The 26,633-nt window shown below is 33.8% G+C and overlaps 1 protein-coding gene across 4 annotated transcripts in view; it reads left to right on the forward strand.

Moving 5' to 3' along the window:
• LOC150098858 (activin receptor type-2A-like) overlaps nucleotides 1–26,633 on the forward strand; it is a 181,969-nt gene that overhangs the window by 42,532 nt on the left and 112,804 nt on the right. For 3 of the 4 annotated variants that reach the window (XM_090404565.1, XM_090404562.1, XM_090404564.1), the window contains exon 3: nucleotides 6,432–6,602. In XM_090404565.1, coding sequence (XP_090260691.1) covers nucleotides 6,432–6,602 — 171 coding nt within the window. The remainder of the gene's footprint in view (nucleotides 1–6,431; nucleotides 6,603–26,633) is intronic. The other variant, XM_090404563.1, reaches the window with a different exon arrangement.

The following is a 26,633-nucleotide window of genomic DNA, read 5'->3' on the forward strand; positions in this document are numbered from 1 at the left end:
AGACTTAGATTAAACAATATGGTCAAGGGCACTGACAATTCCCTCCCCACTTCACATCACACTCGAGCTGGTGTGCCATCCAATCCCACAGCTGTATTCACATTAAAGTTCCGTAATATACTATGCACCTCCATTTCATTTACCTCAGTTTCCATATAAGTCTTTGGCTCTCTCTTGTTCCTATAATATCACTACCTGGATAATATACTCTTGCAAAGTGTTCACTTTGTAATTCTACTATTTTGACTGATTAAGTTACCTTCCTACCATCAGATTCATTAAAATCATTTTGTCATATGTGTTCTTTCTTTTCTCGGATTTTGTGATTATCTTTAGCCTACATTGCTAACTTCCTTTCATATTCTGCTTTTGCCTTTCTTACCACACTAGTTTGTTACCCTTGAGTCCTGTGCCTTATACTATTCATGTGCCTGCTGGTCACCTTTCTCCTTAAATTTCCTCCATAGTTGTTTCTTTAATAAATTTAGTTTAATCCTTTATCCAAGTGTAAGCAAACAAAGTTTGCACCTGAAAATATCTTCAGGACTGGGGTAAGAAAAACAAACTTCCAACATCTTTCTCTAAATCCAGAGTAATTCAGTAATAAGGAGGTACACCTGTTGGCAACTCCTATAGGTAAATATGACCTCTCCTATTGCTTTTGCCTTAGTGTCTCCACGTTTGAGTCTGCATCCCACTGACGAGACCTCAATAAAGGTTGAAACTGGTCTGGGTAGTGGCCCTACCCTTCATGCATAGCAGTATACATGCCTTCAAGGAGATGTGCTTTGCATTATGGGAGATACTGAGACAAGGAGTGATGAAAGCTTGGTCCACCTTTGCTTGGAGTTGCCTGGTGTTGCACTACCTTACCATTGTCCTGAAGATATTTTCAGGTGCAAACTTTGTTTGCTTACACTTGGATAAAGGATTAAACTAAATTTATTATAGTCTAACCAAGTGAAAAATAAACTTCCAAGTTGTTTCTTTTTTTTTGCAGCTCTAGTTCAATGATGATATTCATCCGTTTAATTTTCACTCAATTACTCTCCTGATTAGGTAGTATTAGGTAGTGCTTTAGAACATAAGGAATAAATAATGTATGTAAAATCCAATAACATTTTTCATATGCCATTCTGAATGGCCTAGGCCATTCAGAATGACTTTGCTGCAGTGCCTACACATTCACATGATTCGAGTGCCCAAACCAGATTGAGTTATGCAGCATAGAAACATGCGAGTCACAATGTTTATAAGCAGCAGTGGCATGTGCAAAATATCATTTTGACACTTTTAATGTCACTTCGTGATATTAAAAGAAGCAGCATTGTCACGTACACAAGTAACGGTTTGACACTTTAAAGCATCAGTAGCACTAAATGTGTTAAGCCAATTTTAAACTTGGTTCAATATTACACATACTGAGGTGTTTTAGGTAAACTTATCATAATTCTTTATGTCATAGTTCTTTGTATTTTATATCAGTTTTAGTGTTATGGTATGTTAAAAGTATTTGCTCCAGACTAATCATTAAAGGGTTTTTTTGATAATTTAATCTTATTTATAGTCGCATGAATTTTGAGTGTTCATTATTCTAAAACTAGAATAATGCACATTCATTTTCATTGAATATATATTTTGAAAGTGTTTATTATGTTATCGAGATCATTTTATACTGGAAAATTAGAATTTATAGAATGACTAATAGCATTAGCATTTAAATTTATCCTGTTTGGACAAATTTGCATAGCCAAATGTGCATGCAGGCCCTCACTTATGTAGTTATGACTTACACTGATCCAGAGTTATGGACAGACAGACAATGTAGGGTAACCCAATAAAATCTTATGCTAATCATGGATTAGATTGCAAACAATCTAAGTGATACTTCGTGAAATTGCATGTTTTAGAGGTGGCATGAAAGCCACCCAGAAGAAGACCAAGGTTTAGGTAGATCGATTCAGTCAGAAATGCCTTAGAAGCACAAAATGTTACAATATTAGAGTGTTCACAAGTAATAGATTGATTTGGAAGAAAATTGTCTAACTTTAAGAGATTGGGAGATTAATAATAATGTAAACTTAATCATGTAATGCTAACTATGTCATAGTAACCTGAACACCTCTTGGGAGTACATATCCGAAATTGCTGATGTTTACTTAACTGATAAATTTGATTCATTGAGAGTCATGTGACGAGGATAAGAATTATACAATATAATAAATTTAGTTTAATCCTTTATCCAGGTGTGAGCAAACAAAGTTTGCGCCTGATACTTTCAGGTGCAAACTTTGTTTGCTCACACTTGGATAAAGGATTAAACTAAATTTATTATACTCTAACCAAGTGAAAAATAAACTTTCAAGAATTATACAAGTTGATAGAAAAACAATGGGGGGAGGGATGGAGAGAGAGAGAATGAACTTAAAACATTTAAAGATCCCAAAATTGAAATGAAAGAACTCATGTAAATTTCATTAAGAAAACTATCCATGCCATATTTGCTAGAATTAAGAAGAAAAACTTTTCTTTCTGATATTTACTAATTGACAGGTATTCTCTATAGGCTATAATGCAGACATTTTCACAATGGTATTATGAGTAAACACCATTACAGAGGTTTTTATTCATAGAAATTGCAACGAAATGAGTAATTTATAGTTATTGAATGCCTCGAACACATATTTTTATTCATCTATAGCGCATATGGGCAATCCCCGGCCTGCGCGCCGGATCCGGCTCTAATCTATTTCAGCGAAGTTTGTCTGATTCATGGTGGAAGAAAACATGATGTGTTCTACTAACTCATGTTAAGCTGAAGTCATATGACTTGCGCAAAACACACTATGTTTTCTCCAACCAAGGTCTCTTTCTCACTTTGAATAGCGGCATGTGTGAACGTGTTACAACGTGTCAGTTCGGTACTTGCATTGGTGTTGTGCTTTGTTCAGTGCCTGCATTGATGTTATGTTCTGTTCGGCGCCTGCGTTGATGTTGTGTTCTATTCAGTGCCTGCGGTGTGGAAGACAGTTTTGTTTGACAGTTCTGAATATCACTTATAAATTTGGGACAATATCATGGGTTATTGCAAAAAAAAAGAAAAGTAGATGCAGAGAATTGTCAATTTGAAGACAACTGGACGGAGGATTATTTTACTCTGAATAAAGGTTTGCCTGTATCTTTGCTGTGCAACGAATATCCGTATCCATCAACAAAGAATACAACTTGAAGAAACACTTTACTTCGAGACATACGGATCACCCAAAAATTGATGGACAACTACAAAAAGATGAAATACAGAAGTTGAAGAAGAACTTGGATACCCAGCAGCAAATGTTCAACAAGCAAAGAATGCAGCACCACAGCATTGTCAAAGCCAGCTTTGTGGTAAGTGAAAAAATTGCTAAGCATTCTAAATCATTTGGCGTAGGAGAATTTATCAAAGAATGTCTGCTGGATGTTGCAAGTATAATGTCCTGAAAAGAAAAAAGACTTCGAGAATATTCGTTTGTCAAGACGTACTGTTGTCCGACAGAAATTATGGCTGATAATATCAAAAAAAGTTTAAAAGAGAAGATTGCTAGATTGGAAGCATTTTCAATTGCTTTGGATGACAGTACCAATACAGCACAACTAGCAATATTTATTCGAAGAGTTGATGAAGATTTCAACATCACAGAAAAATTATTGGCGCTTTGGCCGTTAAAAGGAACAACTACCAGTGAAGATATATTTGAAACAGTCAACACAGTCTTCAAGAGATTTAGGCTTAAATGGAGTTCATTATCTAGCATATGCACTGAAGGGAATCCTGCAAATGGTTGGTGCACAGAAGGGATTTATTGGAATAGTTCACGCGGAAAATTTAACAAATTTTCACTGCATTATTCACCAACAAAATCTGTGTGCAAAATCAATTAAATTCACAAATGTTATGGAAGTTGTAGTAGCCAGTATTAACTTTATTAAGTCACGTGCACTTAATCACCACCAGTTTAAGGAGTATTTAGCAGACCTATTTTCGGATTATGAAGATGTGTCTTATTATTGTGAAGTGAGGCGGTTGAGTAAAGGTAAAATGTTAAAACGATTTTATGATCTGAGACAAGACATTGCAGATTTTATGGACATAAAAGGAAACACAATTAACCAAGTAAAAGATGATGAGTGAGTGTGTGATTTAGCATTCCTTGTAGATGTCACCGGATACCTAAACGAACTGAATCTGAAATTGTAAAAACAGGGACAATTGGTTCATGAACTGCATGGACATGTCAAAGCTTTTTGTAATAAACTAAGATTGTTAGAAAGTCAGATAAGAGCTAAAAATTGTTATCATTTTTCTACTCTAGCAACTCATAAAAATATCCCTTATAATTGTTATGGAGATGAACTGAAGGCACTAATAGAGCAATTTGATACAAGGTTTGCCGACTTCAAAAACAAAGACTCCACATTTGCTATATTTGCTCGTCCAATGGATGTTGATGTAAATAATGTGCCAGAAAACTTACAGATGGAACTTATTGAGCTTCAGGTGGATTTGGTGTTAAAATCACAATTTAACAACATTGCTTTGACGGATTTTTATAAATTTTATTTGGGGGAAGAAAAATATACAAATTTACATGCCTTTTCAAGAAAAATCATTTGTCTTTTCAGCAGCACACACAGTTTTTTTTCGAGGATGAAATACAATAAATCAAAAATTCGGACAAGAATAATGGACAAAAACCTCGAAAATTGTATACGATTATCCTTAAGTAATATTAACGTCAATATTGATAGTCTCATAGTTGAAGTACAAAGCCAATCTTCACATTAAATTGTTATGTCGTTCATTATATTATAAAATTTATGTAGAGCTTTATACCAAAGCATTATATTATAAATAAATGAAATATGAAGTAGCAACTTGTTTTAATTCATTTAATATTAATTTATTTTATTTAATAATTTGGTCTGGCCCTTGACTCAGAGACAGAATGATAATTTGCCCCCCCCCCCAAAAAAAAAAAAACAGGAAAGGTTGCCCATGCCTGATCTATAGTTTTTTGTGTGTGTGTGTAATACAATATGTGATATCAGTATATTCTGCTTTTGTTTTGATGAAGAAAGAAGCAATTTCTCTCATTTTAAATAATTATATGAGGAAATGAGACAGACTCTTAATTGGATTAGACAAATTGCATTCACATAGACTTCTTTTAAAGTAGTTTCATTATATTATTCGAGATCTTTACTAGATTAGATTCAAGATTGGATTATTCTGTGAGAAGATATTTATTCCATATTTATATTTGAGCACATTTAAACTGAAAATTATTGCAAGTAAAGTATTGCAACTTAATATGCCTTGCTCATGCAAGGAAGGAAAGTAGTTATGTGATAATGATGTTGTTTCTCTACTTGTGGGTATGAGTCTTTTTTTTTTTAACTTTTTTCTTAAAAGTGTTAAAGTACATATATCTGACTTTAGAAAAACAGTCCATCACATTGACTACTAGGAATTATGAAGTGGTGGGAGAGGATGAAAAGTTCTGATAAATACTTCAAATCCTCATAAGATGTTATGTTTATATTAATGGTTGTTAAGGAGACTTTGCTATTACCTAAAGATGTTTTAAGAGATTGTAAATATGATTGTCATATATGTTACTAGTTTCTTAATTCTATAGTAGACAAATTGTGTTAAACTTTAGATATATAATAATACACATTTAAAGTGGAAATGATTGAAAGAATGAGTTTGCAAACAAGTTTCATGATTTTTAAATTGTGCATGATGATTCATTGATAAATAAATAATTTGTGTTCCTAAAATCTAATAAGAGTCTAGAGTTCATGTAGAAATATATTGAAAGTTTATGTATCTCTGAACCTGAATGTGAATCTGTGTGTTACATAAAAATATGATTCTATTTGCTGGTGTAGGTTTATTTTTAAGTAGGATAATTCATACTCATAGACAGGACTTAACAAATACTTGCCCACTTGCCTGTGGCAAGTAGCTGCAGACAATTCAAAATGGAATATTTTTTATTTAATTAAAAAAATAACTTTTGAACCACAGCACTGTTAATCATTTTGTGGAACTTTATTGACTTACTGGGACATTTCATTAAAAATAAAAAAATTGGGTCTTAACGAGTAAGGGTTTCCCATATGGATACTGTTTTGATTGGAATCTGTTTCTTTTACACCACATTTAAAAAATATGTGATCTAAAAGTAACATTTCCAGATGAAATTAGCCCAGATTACTTGTGATACCTTATTTTCTGTTTCCTCCACAGAATGAGAAAAAAATAAAGTGTGCCACACATATTATGTATTCTGTATGTTAAATTATGACTATGCTATGCATGAACTGCTGCTTCCCATTTCATCTCATTTACTTAAGAAGTAGTCTGTTAATCTTTTTTAAACTAGCAGGTTGCTGGATTGGTCATCTACAAGACTGTAGTGAAAAAACTGGTTGCACGGAAACTGAACCGACTAAGAAATATCCTAAAGTACAATTGCTGTTTTGCTGTTGTGAAGGTGAAATGTGTAACAAGCATATGAGTTCACCACCTGTGGCAATGGTACCTATGCAGACAGGTTAGTATTTTTTTGAAAAAAAAAATGAAAAAACTAAAATAACTTAGAAACAAAGTTTCTAAATTATTTCAGCTAGAAAAGAAAATCATTTCATTTTAATTTCAATGTATTAGATGATCACATGTTCGAAAGACGTGCTTCCATAGTTTTTTGATAGCATTAGTTGGTGCACTTTGGTTTGAAAGGACTTGGGTTTCATTCGCTATCTAGGATCTGAGGAATGTTGGTCAGAACTTTTCAGTTGCTTGTGGCTTAGTTGGTTCCATGCAGAAGCGGCAGTGTTTCACTCCTAAAAACTTAGTGCACTCCATTTTGTTGAATACACATGTGCATGCATGCCAGAAAACACATACAATGACAAACATAACAGAAACACAATAGAAAAATATAGAAGACAATAGGCCAAGTTATTTGGCAGTAGCATGTACAGTTGCTTTGTTCATGAGCTCGCTTCATTATTTTAAGCATCCTTATTCTCACAAAGACAGTGCTTTTAATCTGGTTTATGTGAACAGTTTCATGTGTGGATTTTTTCACATTTTGCCATGCATTATTACTTTCCTGGAAAAAAAGCCTTCAGTTTAGATGCTTGAATATGATAAGAGCAGTTTTATTAGGCTGAGCACACATTTGTGCTCAGCCTAAGTTTTGAAAGCATATTAAAGAAAACGCTGATTCATTCAGCCAGGGAGGCATTAGGTGAGATCATGCAGAAAATATCAGATGGTAGAGTCTTTTTCTCTGAGCAACTCTGACTTTCTCCTGTGAGAATGAGTCATTCCATGATACATTAGTAATGGGGGCTTAAAATTTTGTCCTCTAAAGGAAATATGAATACATTTTTCAACAACATCTGAGTACAAAGATCTCTGAGTAATTATTTTTCATAATATACACTTTATCATATGTTAGACCATCATAATATCTTATGCAATTAGTGTTCAATGTGTAGTTTCTAATCAAAAACCTTTTCACAATGTTTTGAATATAGAAAAAAAAATACCATGAAGGGATATTTATGTTCTCTCAAAACAATCAGTTGGATAGCTTTCAAAGGTGAACTAGATATATTATTGGGAAAACAATATAGATACATTATTGGGAGGGGAAAAAATGAAAGAGTGAAAACAGTAATCAAACCTTGAAGATTCTGGCAGACTGTAAAAGAATTTTGATTCATTCAGCCAGGGAGGCATTAGGTGAGATCATCACAGGGATAAAAAAAAATTCAGACTTCATGGTGGTGTCAAGAAGTTAAATAATTTTAACATGCTTTCTTCTTTTTTAAAGAAGAAAGCATGTTAAAACTTTTTAGCAAATAAGTTAATAGATTTGAGGAAATACAAAGAAAAATGGGAAAAAGCTAAGCTGCGTATAGAAAGGTAACTAAACAAAAGTCATGGAAGAGCTGGTGAGAATATAGAAGACAAATATCAGAAAAGTAGCAAAATGTTCCAGAGGCCAATGAAATAGAAATGGAAGAAAGAGCAGTGTAAAAGTAATCATATGATAAAGATGATATATGAATGGAAGATCAAGATATTTTGGATGTTTGGAGTACTTACTTTCAAAGATTATTAAATGATAGAACAGTGGTAGAGAATATTCTAGAGAAATACAATCAAAAGTACATATCAATAATTGAGGTGTAAAAAGCTGTTCATATTTGGACCAGAAATGTTCAGATATGGAGGTATAATACAGTGGCTGCAATGCACAATTCAGAAAGTATGATTTAAAGGTTGAATTCTGGATGATTAACCTCCCAACCGGCTGGTGTGGATGATATAGTCGGCTCTCCCTAGCTTTTTTCATGGATCAAAACTTCATCGGCATTCTACCTTTTATCATGCCATTACCTTCCTCCGCCGTTAATCTCGTTACGGCTATTGTATAGCCATTAGTGGATTAACTGTTGCTGAGTGACCTTTGTGCCCCCCTGTCTTTACGTCTATTGTGTTGCTTGGAATTTCATTTACTGTCCTAAGTTATTTGACCTTTCTTGCCTCTAAAATGATTTATTGTGTCTCTTCCCAAAAATTGAAACGAATTTCACATATGCGAAAGAAATCAATTCTGAAATGACCACTGATCAGCTTTTGCAATGAATCTATTTAGTGATAGTAAATTTGGTGTATTTTATTCTACAAATCAGTGCACCGGAAGAGTTGCACTGTTTGTTCTTTCACTTTACTTATAATAATCGAATAATTTTTTTTCGAATTTCAGAATTTTCAAATGTTTGCTTTGAAAATATTATGTCAAATATTTATATTTTTAAATAATATTTATTGAAATAAATATGTCCTTTTGCTTTCGTTTCTAACCAAATAGCATTATATGGATCATCACATTTCAGTTTTAGAAACAATTTTTTGTTATTCATAAAGACAAAATAAAAAAAAAATGTTAAAATGCTACATTGCATTACTCGGTTTCCGATTGTGTGTCTTTTTGGTATCAAAAATTTATATTCAATGATATTTTAGCAGTGATTCTTCACCTTCGTCATTTATTTATTTATTTATTTGTATTATGCATGTTACAATAATATCTAGTGCATATCCTCATAGATATGTTGAAAATATAATGTGAAAAATATATATGGAATGTTTCAAAATTTTTGCTCATTTTGAAGATTTTCTAATGCTTCCCCCCCCCCCCTCCTTATCCTCTCCTGGAACTGCATAACTACTCTAAATTTCTATACAGGTTTGAAAGCTTTTCTAGACATCATTCAAAATCAATTACTTCATTTTACCATTTTGACAAAAGATATACGGCAATCAGATTGTACCATGAAGCTTCTAATTCTGTTCTATTTATTTGCAATCTAAAACCAGCTGTTCTACTGTCCACTAAAATTATGTGAAATTTTAGAAATAATATGCTATGTTTTCACCATGCAAAATTGTTTATATGCATACCACACAAAAGAAAGTTCAGTAGTATTATTTTTGTTTGTTTTTCTTTTAAAAAATCTAAATATTACTTCTGCTGCTGGAAGCTATTTCTGAAATAATCTACGTCTTATAAATACTTGGTAATATCCTCTTAGCTGGAGGAAAAGTTGAAGGCTTACTACTCTCAGTGCTATTGAGAAGAAAGGGGAGAACACTAAAGTGCCTCAGGCTATAGTGCAGAATATGTCAAGAATGTCTTGTTTCCTTTTCGATTGTTGATTACCTATATTCTAACGGAAATACTGACATTTTGTTTACATGCTTATACATTATTTATGCCAAAATAATTGCTTAATTTATAATGATCAGTTTCACTTTTATTATCAACAATTAGAAATTAAATCATACAATTAACTTGATAAAGAGGATTTGAATTATTTTCAAAGAAAAGGTGCATATGCGTTTCATAATCTTCTTTTTTTGGGGGGGGGGGTTATAGACCTAATCAATCTGTGGATATTTCAGATAATTTATTTCATAAATCATTCGTTACAAACGTAAATCACTTGGGGAACATACCCATTCATTTTAGTGTAAAATAGTAGTAACGGTTCAGTTACTTTAGATATGTAATCTAGAAGAAAATGTTATGTCTGCTGAGATTAGAATCTTACGTGAATAATTTTTCTGACATGATTTCTCTATTCGTTATAATGTAACCAATTTCCAGATTTTTTGCCTCATGCAGACTTCATGTTATATGCAGTGATTTCTTCTTTGTACTACAAGAAAAAAAAATCAGATAACAGAAGAAAAATATGTAGTATTTTCTTTTCCACTGGCTGAATTTACAATGTTCTTTCTTTGTGTTTTGAAGAGAAAGTGCAAATGACTTTTTTCTTACTATTTTTGCCATTATAACATCTCATATAATTATGAGAGTGACATTTTACCGTTTTTTTCCTACACGAGAAACAGAAATAAGGTAGTAATAATATTGTTGATTATGTCAAACTTCATTGTGGCAGAAATTTTTATTACAAAACTTTGTAATATATATCTCGGAAACAAATTTGGAACCCATATCACATCAATGTTGAGTATTGGCAAGGTGAAAATGTTCCCGTTATTATTTATATATTTCATTTATTAACTGGGGGGGGGTTCCCAATCTCCCGTGTTCCGGTCTGGTAGGCCAGTTCTCCTTCAATTGTGATAACTCGAAAGGGGGTTCCGCCCCTGAATTCTGATGACTCAAATTTTGAAAACTCGACACTCAGGGTAGCCCCTGAGTTTCAAAACATTTCGAAAAACATGACATAAAAAGGCTTATCATTTTATATGTATATAGGATAGATTTTATTTCATTATTTTTTATTGTTTTGGTGAAATACTTTACCTGTTATTCCAGTTCCTCTTATATTTTATTCCTTCGAAAATATCATTCTGTGTCATAAAAAGAACTTAAAAATTTGCCTTCAAGATGAAAAGGAAACAGTTCATTCAGGTATCCCTCTATCAATATTTTAGTCCTGAAAAGGACTGTTTTGATGGCCTTGAAAACAAACATTTTTTATTTCATACTGTTCAGAATTTAAAATTCTTGAACAGTGTGGAACACCTTGAAGCAAGGGTAAACACACAAAGCAGTTTTACACTCAGGGTACCAGATTTTTGTTTCCTTTCTGATATTTTTTTATTACATACATAACATTTGCATGCAGGTTTTTTTTTATTAGCCGTTGGTGGTAGATTTTTGGGAAAATGGTTGGAGTTAGCAGCATTCAACCTCAGATGTCTGGCAGCATTTCCTATTTTTCTGCTTGCTGAAGAAGGCGCATGTGCATGCAGCAATGCTTTTGCAATTTCTATTCTGTATTCTAGATATGTTATGGTAGACAAACATTTTTTCTTGTGCAGGAGGAAACTGTTCCAAATAACAAAATCTAATATATGTCCAAACACTTTTTTGTAATATTTTTTATGCTGTTTCCTCATTACAGAGTAGAATGATAGCTGCTGATCGCACCTGTCGACTCCACCCATAGTGTCGTTGTATGCATACACACAGCAATGGGTTTTTCTTTCTTCAAACCATGCTTCTCCATGGATTCCGTTGATGTATTGTGCAGGGAAGACAGCAGAAAAACATCTTTTTTGTCTTTCCAACATAGTGCAAAGACTTTCCCTCACTGATAATCTCGGATTTCCCCCTTCAATAGCTTTCCTGAAGCCAGATCTGGAGGCATATCTCGCCTTTTTTGCATTTACAGTACCATAACTATCTATACAATGCTGTAAAAGCAAATCAGCAAGTTCAGGACATATAGTAATTATCCATTGTAATGCAGTAACCTTTCCCTAGTAAAGGGTCTCTCGATATCAGACAATATACATAAATAATATGTATATTGTCTGATTTATAATTTGTTAATTTATAATAATCACCACATAGTTTCAGTATCGAAAAATTAAAGTTATGTGGAATTACTAGAGAAAAATAACAAATTAAATAAAAACTGTACCTATGTTTCATAACAGTTTTCGGGTGTGTCATAGTAAAGCCACGGGGGGGGGGGGTTTAAACTATCAGAGGCGAAATAAAGTTCAATTCTATTGTGAAAGGAAATGAAATTTTGATATACATATTTTGAATGATAAAAATAAGCAAATCTATCGCTTACTTTAAAAATCGGAGAATAAAATATCTGAATTATGCAGAAAATATAAATTTAAATCATAACTGTTAATTTCATTTTGTAATGACTAATTATGCAAGGAAACTAAGAACAGCTGCAAATTGTCCTACTTTGGCCAAACAGGCAGAACAACAAATATCAGGATTTCAGAACACCAAGACTACATCTGGTTTCACCAGTACAGCCGCTCTGGGTTGGCAGACCATGCCTTAGATACCCACCATAAAATTCGTTGGAAGAAAACAAAAATAATCCATCGCAGCAAGTTTAAATACGAAAGATTATTCAAAGAATCTTCAGCAGCTCTAAAAAACGTTCCTAACCTCAACAAATTTGGGTGCATGAAACTGCCCCAAATTTGGGAGACTTTCATTATGAGAACTTCAGCCCAACTGCCAAGACTACCAAATTAGCCTGCAAGAGGGCACCATTAGGACTTTAGGAACAAAATTAGTTTCCTACTTTCTTCCTCATTTGCTTTGTTAGTTCCTTAGTGCACATACCATATCTTTATGTTCCTGAAGATGGCAATGTGACATTGCCGAAATATAGAAGTGATTCATTAAAGTTATCTTTAATTAATATACTTCATATGCATTGTTAATTCCGTAAATTAATTACCAGTTATGTCTAACCAACGTATAAGTCTTACTACTAGAGAAGGTGAGGATTGGACATTAGGTCAGAAGCCCTGGTTGGTTCTCCGCATTCCTTTTAAGGCTATGTGGAGGTCTCCTCTCAGTTATACAGCTTTAATCCTTAAGCACCCCAAAGGTAATGCAACTGTGGTGATGAATTTAGCTGAATATTAAATGTGAAATGCACATACTTTTACAAGACCAGTCTACATACCAAATTATAGATCGTGATCCCACTAACTCTCAAAAAAAAAAAAAATTTGCAAATTATTGAAAAAAAGTTGCATCCTGGCCAACAGATGCAATTAACAAACTCAAGCCTTTTCATCTTAAAACACCCAGAATGTGTGGAGCACCTAAAATTCATAAACAAGGTACACCCCTATATCATATTGTGGATAGTATAAACAGTTCCACATATAAACTTGCTAAACTTTTAGCTAAATTTTAGCTAAACTAGCCAACCTCATAAATAATTTGCCCTCCTTTGTTAAAAAAAATTCTGTTCACTTAAAAAATATTAGTTTTGATATCACTTCACTATTTACAAATGTACTTAATCGAAACCCTTGATTTAATAAAGTCACATTATCCCCCTGATATATTTGAACTATTTAAATTTACAGTACATGCAGGTTATTTTACATGGGAAGGGAAGATATACAAAAACTAGATTGGAGAGCAATGGGCTCCTCCCACTTTCTCCCCTTTAGCCAATTTCTACATAGAATAATTGGAAAAGCTAGCTATGAATACAGCCACTCTCAAACCAGTGGTTTTGGCTATGCTATGTTCATGATGTGTTTGCTGTTTGGCCACAAGGTCCAGACCAATTGGATACATTTTTAGTGCATTTTAATAGCCAACACCTTAAAATTCACTTCACAATGGAAGAGGAAGCTAATGACTGTCTGCCTTTCCTGGATACACTAATCACACGGCTTTATAGAAAAAGATAAGGAACCATCTGGTTCCTTATCTTTTTCTGTTTATAGAAAACCCACACATACAGAGAGATATTTGCACAGTCACACCATCATCCAGCTCAACAGTGTGGTATACTAAAAAAACACTAAATCACAGAGCTAGAGCTATTTGTTCCAATGGCAATGTTCTTACTACTGAACTCACTCACTGATGTCATACCTTCTTAGCCAATGGCTATAATCTCCATAAGATGGAAAAAATACTAAATGCTCCCTAGAAATCCCCTCCACTGCCTACCACACAAGACTGCAGCAAAACTGTTACCATCCCATACATTCAAGGCACATCTGAAAAAGATATCTAGAGTGTTCAATAACTATCAGCTATGTACCATATTTAAACCTTAGGTCAAATTGGCAACTCTCATCCATTCACCTAACGACAAACTGTCTTCTTTATCACATCCAGGAGTTTATGAAGTGCCCTGGTCTTGTGACCAGTCTTACTGTGAACAGACAGGAAGAAATGTTGGCATTTGGCACTATCGTTATGGCAAATCAGGTCTAACAGACCGTGCCTTGGATACTACTTCTCACAGGATCAATTGGAAGAAAACAAAAGTGCTACACAGAAATCATAAGTCAGAGAGAGTTTTTGGAATCAACAATATTTCAACAATATTTGTTTTCTCTTTTTCTAACATAGATGGTACCTAATTAGGATTTTTACAACATCTGGTAAGATGTCAAATAACATCTTACCAGACTCATTATTCAAACTAACGAATAACGTGAATTGATTATATGAATTTCGTTATTATGAAACAAATAATGGTTAGCCCATGAAAAGAAAAGTATGTGTGTAGGTAGAATTTATTAGATCTTATGTTTCTTCCATGTTACAAGGATATCATTTGGAGAGAACATGAAAAAATGTCCTGCTTACTGCTTACAGCTGATAAGCAGGTAAACAGAGTTCAAAGGAAACAGTAGTTAGTTTTTTAATTCATTACAGGATTAGATAAACTTTTTTTTTAACAGTGAATCATAATAATTACATCTCAAAGTTTTAGATAGGCATGCAATCAAAGCAGTTGAAATTCAGACAATGTCATTGTGTTTTACATTAGAGGAACAGATGATAAAATTTAAATCTACTAGTGTTGGCAGCATGATAAGCAAGGATAGATAGATTTATTCATTTTTGAAATTATGGATTCTACAACCGTGTTAAAATAACTCTTTTTATTATCCCGAAGTTTTGATCTCCATATCAAGGTCATCATCTGGAGCATACATAAATATACAAGACAAGCTGCGTTACATTTCAAACTGAAAGCTAGAGAAACAATGATTTAATCACCTGCTACTCACTGGCATGACCTCTAGTGGGAAAAAAAAAATTACATCAAGCTAGATTTAATTTATGATTACATGAATAAACATTTTTACTTACAGATAGTTTTCCTTCCAGTAACAGTGATGTCCTATTTCTATTATTACAATTGTTATTTTTGATTTAAAAATTATTTATAAATTAAAACATGAATAAACATTCTTTCTTACAGATTTTTTTCTTTAACAGTGATGTCCTATTTTTTAATATTCAAGTTGTTACTTTAGATTTAGGATCCTGGATTTTCTACAGTCCTATTTATAGATGTTCTTAGAGAGGAAGGATTCGTGGGACGACAAATCTAAAAACACACCCCAACTCACCATCACCAGAGTTAAAGATCGGTACTATCAACATAAGAAGCCTGAATGGCAAAGAAATGGAGCTAGCTAAGGAATTATATAAGTACCAGATCGACGTAATAGGGGGTGACTGAAACAAAAAAGACAAAAACTGGTGAGATCTTTCTGAGCATTAAATACAAAATGTTATATTCAGGCAATGACAATCAAGGAAAAGAAGGAGTAGCCATAGCACAGTGGGCAAATATGAGAATGGGGAAACTGGACAATGAGACTTATTTGTGCCTATGGTCCAACAGAAGGTTCTAGTAAGGTAGAAGTGGAGATATTTTTTGAGGCTTTAGAAAAAGCAACTGACACAATGAAAAAGGAAAAGCTGGTCCTTGTTGGGGATCTAAATAACAGAGTAGGAAATGATTGAGATATACAAAAATATTTTGGGATAATTTGGGGAAAAGAGCAAAGCTAATAATAATGGCAAATATCTGTTGGATTTCTGCTCAGGACATGGACTGGTTAATACTAACACCATGTTCCAACATAAAAATGTGCACAAACTCACATGGAGAGAAATTCAAGGAATAAGAAAAGTCTCATTGACTATGTTATTGTTCAAAGTGATGTTTTCTCCCTGGTGCAGGACACCAGAGTGTACAGAGGATTTGAAATTGGAAGTGATCACTATTTAGTCTTGAGCAGGATAAAATTGACTCTCATATTGAAAAGAATAACATGTAAGAAAGTTTTAAAGCAAATAAAAGTTGAGCAGCTCTCAGATGTGAACTATAGACTAAAATACACAAAGATTATTGAAAAAAAAAATGAAAGAGTTTGAGAACAGAAATCAAACCTTGGAGATTCAGTGGCAAGCCTTGAAGATAGCCCTGATTGATTCATCTAGAGAGGCATGTGATGAAGTTGTCTGCAAGGATAGAAAAATTAGAACTCCATGGTGGACACAGGAAGTTAAAGAGGCCGTGAAGGAAAAGAAGAAAGCATATCAAAAGTTGCTGGCAAATAATTCAGCTTGTGCTCTTAGAGAATACAGAGACAAATGCAAGAATGCTAAACACTGTGTAAAACTAGCTAAACAAAAGTCATGGGAGGACTTTGGCAAGAATATAGAAAATAAATATCAAGAAGGTGGCAAAATATTCTGGAGGTTGTTGAAGAAGCTTAGGAATGGAGGAAAGAATGCTGTAAAAGGAGTTAGAGATGATAAAGGTGACTTGAAAACAGGAGAAAAAGATATCCTTGAAGTATGGAGTAATTACTTTGAAAAACTGCTAAATGAAACAAGCAGTGATGACAGCACAGTGGTAAAAAAACACCCAACAGGCATTCAGTCATGAATACATATCCATACCTGAAGTAGAAAAAGCCATCAAAAGCTTGAAATGCTTTTGATGGCTTTGGAAAGGCAGCAGGAGTATGATATTCGACCAGAAATGCTGAATTATGATGGTATAAAAGTCTTACAGTGGCTACACTGCATAGTTCAGAAAGCCTGGACAGAGGGACGAATTCCCGATGATTGGAGTAGAGCTCTCGTAGTACCCATATATAAAAATTGAAATAAAACTGAATGTGTGAATTACAGAGGTATTTCCCTACTGAGTGTTCCTGGCGAGATCTATGCAAGTATACTTGAGAAACGGTTGAGAAGAATTGTGGAAGAAAAGCTTGGTGAAGAACAAGCTGGATTCAGGCCATATAGAGGCTCTCAGGATCAGATCTTCACTTTACGACCGACAGTGGAGAAATCATGGGAATATAACAAAGATCTGTATGTAAGTTTTGTCGATCTGGAAAAGGCATATGACAAGGTGCCAAGAGAGAAGCTGTTCAATATGCCACAGTTATATGGTGTCAATTGGGCATTACATCAAGCAATACTTAGCCTTTATTTGAGTTGTAAGTCAGCAGTTAGAATTGAAGGAAGCAGGAAGATGGTTTAATGTTAAATCTGGTGTGAGACAAGGATGTACATTTTCCCCTCTGTTATTCATTATCTATATGGATCACATTATGAAGGAAAGTGGTTTTGGAGATGTTAATGTCAGACCTTTGCTTTATGGTGACGATGTTATACTTCTAAATAAATCCGCTACAAGTTTGCAAGATTCCCTGACTAAATTGAATTACTAAATTGAAATGTCAACTGTGTTTTGAATGGGGAACCTGTTTAACAAGTAAAACATTTCAGCTACTTAGGCACGATTTTTAGTGAAGATGGTAAATTAAATATGGAAATAGACAACAGAATCAACAAAGCTGGTACGGTAGGAAGTCTATTGAATAAATTCGTGTGGAATAAGAGAGAATTTATCATAACAATAAATTTGATCTTGTATACAACACAGTATACAAGACAGTGTTCAAACCAGTTTTAACTTATGGATCTGAGAGCTGGGTCAGAAGTAAGACACTTGACCAAAGACTAGAGACTACAGATATGAGAGTCCTGAGAAAGATTAGAGGTGTGAACAGATGCCATCAATGGCAATATCATATTAAAAACGAGGATATTAGGAAAGAACTTGACATTGTCAGCATTCAGGAATGTGTTTGCAGAGCAAATCTCAGGTGGTATGGTCACTTAAACAAAATGGGCGAAGAAATATTAGCAAAACAAGTGTTCTCTGCCAGGTTGGCAGCAAAATGACCCAGAGGAAGACCAAGATATAGATGGATTGATATGGTACAAAGTGCCTTAGAAGATAGAAATATAAGATCTGATAATGTTGGAGTCTTGACAAGTAACAGAATGATTTGGAGGAAAATTGTAGATAGGAAGTTAGTAATGATGTAATTTTTTTCATGTAGTACTATCATATCCTGTACATCCCTTGAGGGTACATGGCAGGAATTTGATGATGATGATATGTATGGGAGTTTTAGACCATCGTTATTGTTTAGATTGGGGGTGGTTGATAATGATCTCACAGGCTTCCTTAAATTTGCATTCACACCATGTTTTGGTGTGATGTAGACAAGTAGTGCTTTTTCAGTCAATTCTATGTAAGGTGTGTTCAGGGCATGATCAGAAAGGCCAGCTTCACCATAATTATTATATTTGATGTGTCGTTTATGTTCTTTTTGTCTGATCGGAATTGTGCGTCCTGTTTCTTCTATGTAAGGTATGTTAAATGATTTAAAAAATTATTAATAAATTACAACATGAATAAACATTCTTTCTTACAGATTACTTCTTTAACAGTGATGTCCTATTTTTTAGTATTAAAGTTAATTTAAATTTAGGATCCTCGATTTTCTACAGTCCTATTTATAGTTGTTCTTAGAGAGGAAGGATTTGTGGGACGAATATATGCCTTCCGTATGTATGGGATTTTTAGACCATCATTATGGTTTAGATTGGAGTGGTTGATAATGATCTCACAGGCTTCCTTAAATTTGCGTTCATACCATGTTTTGGTGTGATGTAGACAATTAGTGCTTTTCCAGTCAATTCTTTGTAACAGTAACAGTAACATAGTTAACCTATCCAACTGCGCTTTAAACAAAGATGAAATCTCGATACTTAACAAAGGTTTAAATTATGCCATAGCACCCAAATCGATAAACAAACTTAAATTTATTTAGAAACCGCCAACATTTTAAATCATAACAAAACAATAACAAGCAACCTAACTAAACACGAATTAACAGCAAAAAAACACATCAAATCCGAACATCGTAATAACCAGAGAAGATAAATGAAGTGCCACCATTATCTTAAACCTAACCACTTATGTGGATAAAATGAATCTGCTGCTCTTGGACAATAACACATACCAATTAGTTAACTATAACCCAACTAATAGAATAAAAAAGAAAACAGAGACTCTACTTAAGTCAGTTACCACATGGCCCAAAGATACGGTCAAAAAACTATTTCCACACTATGCTCTTCCCCCCGAGAATTTACGGGCTACTGAAAATTCACAATGAAAACACACCGCTAAGGCCTATAGTCGAAGGGATTGATAGTCTGACTTATCATTTAGCCAAAAAATTAGCAGCAACACTCAAGGAGTTGGTAGGTCATTTCCTCCTCCATATCAAAAACACACAACACTTCATAAACATCATCAAAGACATTACATTAGAAAAAGATGATGATGATCTAGTAGTCAGTTTTGCTGTCTCCGCCCTCTTTACGAATGTCCCAATCAATCCTTCTTTTACAGAACAAATTTCCTCCAGATATCACGGCGCTCTTTGCGCATGTATTACGTTCTGGTTATTTTGTATGGCAAAATGCTTTCTACCTACAAAAAGAAGGCACAGCCATGGGCTCGCCATTATCCCCCCACTTATTGCTAACTTTTATATGGAACATTTTGAACAACTTGCTTTAGGTTCCTCCCCTTTAAAACTCAAAGTCTGGTTTAGATACTTTGACGATGTTTTTGCAATTTGGTCTCATGGCTGCTAGACACATTCCTTAGCCACCTAAACAAGCAACACAAATGTGTACAGTTCACAATTGAGATTGAAAAACATAACACACTGCTGTTTCTAGAAAAACTTGTCACATGTCTCCCCTCGGGCAATCTTTCCTTCATTGTTTACCAGAAACCGACACATACTGGCCAATATGTACACATAAACTCCTACCAACACAAAAACTAGGTGTTATCAATATCCTAAAAAAAAAAACAAGGCTCTGAAGATCTGCTCTAGTGAATAGGCACTGAAAGACGAATTTAAAGTGATCAGCAATACTTTTCAAAAAAATGGATACAGTCAAAACACTATTAACAAAATTCTCCACAAGACCTCAGTAAAAAACAAAGACAAACCAGACTACAATAAAACTATAACCATTCCTTACATTAAAGGGACATCAGACAAAATAAACAGAGTACTACAAAAATACAACCTCAAAGCCACCTTTAAATCTCCTGCAAAATTAAAAACCTTACTCAACTCATCCAAAGACCCACTCCTGTCGCTGGCCCACTCTGGAGTATACCTGGAGTATTTAATGCACCTGCAACATACCTTACATAGGAGAAACAGGACGCACAATTCTGCTCAGACAAAAGGAACATAAATGACACATCAAATATAATAATTATGGTGAATGAAGCTGGCCTTTCTGATCATGCCCTTGAACACCTTACGTAGAATTGACTGGAAAAGTACTTGCGTTCATATTAAAACATGATATGAGCGCAAATTTAAGGAAACCTGTGAAATCATTATCAACCACCCCAATCTAAACAATGATGATCTAAAAATCCTATACATATGGAATGCATATATTCGTCCCACAAATCTTTCCTCTCTAAGAACAACTATAAATAGGACTGTAGAAAAATCCTTAATTTAAATTGAAATCTGAATTAAAAAACAGATTTAAAAAATAGGACATCACTGTTAAAGAAAAAATCTGTAAGCAAGAATGTTTATTCATGTAATCATAAATTAAATCTAGCTTGATGTAATTTTTTTTTTCTTTTTCACTAGAGGTCATTCCAGTGAGTAGCATGTGATCAAATCATTGTTTCTCTAACTTTCAGTTTGAAATGTAATGCAGCTCGTATATTTATGTATGCTCCAGATGATCTTGATATGAAGATCGACACATCGGGATAATAAAAAGAGTTATTTTAACACGCTTGTAGACTTCATAATTTCAAAAATGAATGCTGATCACCGTGTAAACACTAAAAGAAAGGATAAGGATAAATTTATGGAATTGCAGCAATTTATAGTTTTGATGTTCCAAGATTCTAATCTCAGCAGGAACAAAGTTCCTGATAAACACCAGGTTAGGAGAAGGGTAGTAATTTATCCTCTTTTAATTTGGTACAGAAGACAGATTTCTGAAATGGTTTGCAGGTGGGGTATGTTCTTGAATGTTAATGTTATGCTGCAATTTTGTTCATTCTCCAAATATTTCTTAAAATGCTGTCTCTAGACTTTGAGTGCTTTATTTCTGATACAAATCTTTGATCCATAACTAAAAAACTTATGCCACATTCCCAGAATTTGCAGCCTGCCAAAAATACACAAAGTAAGCACGCCACTATGACCGATAGTTGAAGAAATCAACAGCCCTAATTATCACTTAGCCAAGAAATTAGTGGCCACACTCAAGCAGTTGGTAGGTCATTTCACCTCCTACATTAAAAAAAAAAAAAAAAAAAAAAAAAAAAACCACAACACTTCATAAAAGATTAGAAACATCACACTTAACAACAAAGATTTATTAGTCAGCTTTGACATAACTGCCTTTTTCAGTAATATCCCGATCACCGATACTATTCTTTTCTTACAAAACACGTTTCTGCACAATATTAGCCCTCTTTGCCCACATATTCCACTCTGGGTATTTTTCATTGCAATATAATTTTTACTTACAAAAAATAAGGTACAGCCATGGGCTAACCCCCCCCATCCAATAGCTAACTTTTACATGGAAGGCTTCAAACAACGAGCCCTAGATTTGGCTAGCCTAAAATCCAAAGTGTGAGTGTGGCTCAGATATGTTGATGATATTTTCGCCATTTGGTCCCTGGCCATGAAACATTAAATACATTCCTAAGTCACCTGAACAAACAGCACAAATGTATCCAATTCACAATTGAAACTGAAAACAACTCTCTTCCTTTTCTAGACACACTCGTCACGCATCTTCTCTCAGACTGCATCTCCTTCACTGTCTGCTGCAAATCTACACATACAGGCCAATACATACATAAAAATTCATATCATCCCATCACAAAAACTATCAGTCATCAGCACCTTCAAACTCAGAGCCCTAACAATTTGCTCCAGTGAACAAGCGCTGAGCCAAGAATTTGAAATCATTAACCAAACATTTGTAAAAAAAAAAAATGGCTACAATAAAAAAAAAAAAAAGTTCGCAAGATTACAAGAATGCCATAGTCATACCTACATCAGGAGCATTTCAGAAAAAATAGATAGAATTCTACTTTAATACAACATCAAGACAACCTTCAAACGCCTGGTAAAATTAAGAAATTTACATAGCTCCTCCAAAGATCCTCTTCCATACCTTGCCCGTCCAGGGGTTTACAAAATTCAATGTACCTGTAATCTACCTTACGTAGGGGGAAACATGCACCAACCAATTTGAACGGATGAACACAAATGGCACATTAAATACTTACTCTATGGTAAGACAGGCCCATCAGACCACATCACTCCAAACATGCCACAGAATTGACTGGAAAGGCACTAAGTCTCTACACTGCACTGAAACCTGGCTTGTAAGAAAATTCAAAGAAGCTTGTGAAATGCTTGAAACATCATCCAAATCTGACAGAAATGATGGATTAATTATTCCAAAAATGTGGAGGAACCATATAGTAACCAGAGCAACACCAGATAGAAGAAAATCTCCATTTGAAAGGACTGTAGAAATTGTTTAATATAGTTCTTTTTTTTTTTTTTTTTTTTTTTTCACCAGAGGTCAGGCTAGGATAAATGATTAACAAACATTTATATTCATTTTACTTTTGTGTAGTGCAGTGGCATGTAGCTTGTATATTGTACATATGTATGTTTTCCTAATGATGGTCTTCATTACAGAGGTCAAAATGTTGATTGTTACTTGCTTAATGTTAAAGAAAGTAATTATTCTAACATGTGTTTTGTCTCCATAAATTTTTCATTATGAATGCTGACCATCGTGTAACCTTAAAAGAAAGAAAAGAAAATCTTTTCATGGTAAGCAAATCCCCTGTTGAACAAACGGTATTGCCGGAATCCATACTGGCAGTCGTATATTAGTTGAGTACTTTCAAGATAGCTAAAAGTTGGGTATTGATAGTTCTATCCATTACTTTAGAGAGGACTTGAGGTGAGAGATTTTGAGCAGTAGTTTGGTAAAGATTTGTCACCCTTTTGGGGGAATAGGTATCCTATGTACATGGGATACATGGGGTGTCAAACTGGTGTCCAGCGAAGCAATTTCTTGCAGCCTGCAACATCTCAAAGGAAAAATTTAAAAAAAGGGATGTTGCTTTTTTATAATAAAACAAAAATACCATATTCGCTCGAATATAACTCGCACCCTTGATTTTACTTTACGAAAAAAGAAATTAAAAAGTTTAGCATATACATCACACACGAAAAAAAAAGTTTAAACACTTTCATGTCAGGACAATAACTCGCTCCCCGCTGTAAACAACACGCCCTCCCTAACTGCCACTACTGCAGGTGCAAGAAACACAAGTTGTTTTATTGTATCACTGAATAAAGTACAGAAACATTTACTGTGTAATACATTTCTCAACAAATAGTGCAATTAGAGACAACTGAGATAAAAATGGCACTAACTAATGAATCGCATGTCCCCTCCCACATTAACCACGCAGTTTTAGACTAGCAAAACCATATGTTGCACTGGCAAACACAGTAGCTAACTAAAAACTATTGTTTTTAGTTAGATGCGTGCGAGTCTCTTCACCATCTCAAACACCAAACAGCAATAAAATTCGTAAACATCTTAAAACTAAGACATACATAGTATGTCTTAGTTTTAAGATGTTTTAACATTTCTTTTTTGTTTTAACATTTCTTGTTAAAACTTTCTTGTTTTAACATTTCGAATTTTTGTTTTAACATTTCGAATTTTAGTTTTAACATTTCTGCTCAAAAATTATCGGCTTGCTTTTATCTTTTCACCGTGTGACCTTTTGTTAATACCACACCAAGCATATGTCCATCTTCATAGCTGCTGTATCTCTACTGGCCTACCATTATCTGTTTCACGCTCTGCTTTCACTTCTCATTAGTCATTCATGAAGGATACGATTGTTTATTACATATCTCAAGTCTTGTAAATTACTAGTAATTTTTACTTGAAATAATAGGAAAGAAGATGACACTAATTTGGGGGTAGATGACTTTGACAATGCATACAAGGAAACCACTCTCGAGGCAGGAAGTAGCGATAGTAAATAGGAAATTCTTGGTAAATCATCCCCATTTTCCTGAAAACTTTAGTTTTCGAAAATCTCTGCATATATCTCTCGCCACAAGTTTTTAGCTTTAATTTTGGGAAAAAAGTGCGATTTATATTCAAGTAAATACGGTATCGATTTAAACATTCGATTTATTCAGTTTCATACAACATTTATAGTTACAGTATGGAGTTACAATAATATTCAAACAATTTTTTTATAAAAATTGTTATTAAGAATATATTTATTCACCCAGGCAATGTTGCTAAGACAATACGAAAAAGAAAAATTGCTGAGGAGGGGAGAAAATTTAAAAAAAAAAATGGGAACTGAATTACTTCTGCACTGAAACAAAGGACAATGTTCAAGCTTTGAGGATAAACTGAGAGAAGAAAAATTAAAAAGTATGAAGAATTCACTTCAAAGTCAACAAATATTTTCAAAAATTATGAAAGACAATGTATCAGCAGTGAGAGCCAGTTATGAAATCTGCTATTTATTGGCAAAACATTCCAAACCTTTTAGTGACGGTTCCTTGATTAAGGAGTGTATGATAAAAGCAGCTGAAAACGTATGTCCCAAAAATGTGGAAGCATTTCACGATATTTCTTTGTCCAGAAATACTGTGATCGAAAGAATAACCAAAATGGGGCTAATTTGTGTGACCAGTTGCAAGAAATGTCTGCAAATGGACACTGCTTTTCAATTGCATTTGACGAAAGTTTCAATATTCATGACAGGACTCAAGTTGCTCTGTTTCTTCGGGCTTGTGACAACAATATGAATATTACTGAAAAGTTCTTGGAAATGATTCCCATCCATGGAACCACTACAGGGGAAGACATTTTTGACGCCGTCTGGAGCATTTTGGAAAAATACCAACTTCTTCCGAACCGGCTCATAGCTGTGACAACCAATGGTGCTCCAGCAATGACAGGCAAAAATAAAGGTTTTGTATCAAGACTTGCAACAACGTTAAAGGAAATGTATCCAGACATTCCAAAACTGCAATCTTTCCACTGCATTATTCATCAGCAGGTCCTGTGCTCCAGAGTATTGGAAATGAACAGCATACTCAAGCCTGCAACAAATACTGTGAACTTCATCCGATCCAGAGGCCTCAATCACTGCCAGTTTGCACAATTTCTTAAAGACTTGGAGAATGAATTTGAAGGGCTACCTTATTACACAGAGATTTGTTGTAATCTTGTCATAAGGTTCTAAAAAAATTTTTTTTTTTTTACTTTTAGAGGAGATCAAATTGTTCCTAGAAATGAAAAATCATGATGTTGCATTTCTTAATGATCAGACATGGGTACAAGATCTAGCATTCTTAGTTGATATTACAGGCCATTTAAATGATTTAAATATCAAACTTCAGGGAAAAGATCAGTTAATAACACATATATATGATGCACTGGCAAGTTTTAGATGTAAATTGGTTTTTGTTCAAAATCATTTAAAAGAGAATATTCTAAATTACTTTCCTATGTGCGAACAGTTGAACAATAAGAATCAGTTTTACCTTTTCTCAATATTGTCCCAAACTAGAAAAGATTTTAAGGAGCAAGAAGTTTTTTTTGCTTTTTACAGGTCCTTTTTCCTTTAACCTCCCTACCAGCAGATGTGGATGAAATACCAAATTACACTTCTTATCCGTGTTATTCAATGGGTATTAGAGCTTCATATCCAGATTTTGCTGAATCTATAAACGTCATAGCCGGTTGGAGGGTTAATTTCAAAAAAGCTCCTATTTGTTTTAAATGAAACTTATTGATTTCCAAAATGATTCCATTCTAAAAGAGAAATACCAAGAAGTTTGGTGTTCCTAAAATATATAGTTATTTAGGTTAAAAATATCGGGAAATAAAAAAGTTTGCAGCAAAAATTCTATGTTTATTTTCGAAGCACCTATTTATGTGAACGGTTATTCACTTGTATGAAAGGCAACAAAACAGCACATAGATCAAGACTAACCAATGTCAATCTTTCTGCCATAATGAAGGTCGTATGTTCACAATCTTTGAGTCCAAATTTTGGCATGCTGGTTAGTAATAAACATTGTCAAGTGTTGGAAAAAAATAAAACCCTACAATTAAATTACTTAAAATGACTATAATTATATTATGCATATATATATATATATATATATATATATATATATTTTTTTTTTTTTTTTTTTTTAACCCCAAAATATGTTCATGCATATTTAAAAAAATTCCCAA

Source organism: Typopeltis vanoorti, chromosome 15, assembly GCF_054136105.1.
Source record: "Typopeltis vanoorti isolate ZY-2024b chromosome 15, IOZ_Tvanoo_1.0, whole genome shotgun sequence".
NCBI lineage: Eukaryota > Metazoa > Arthropoda > Arachnida > Uropygi > Thelyphonidae > Typopeltis > Typopeltis vanoorti.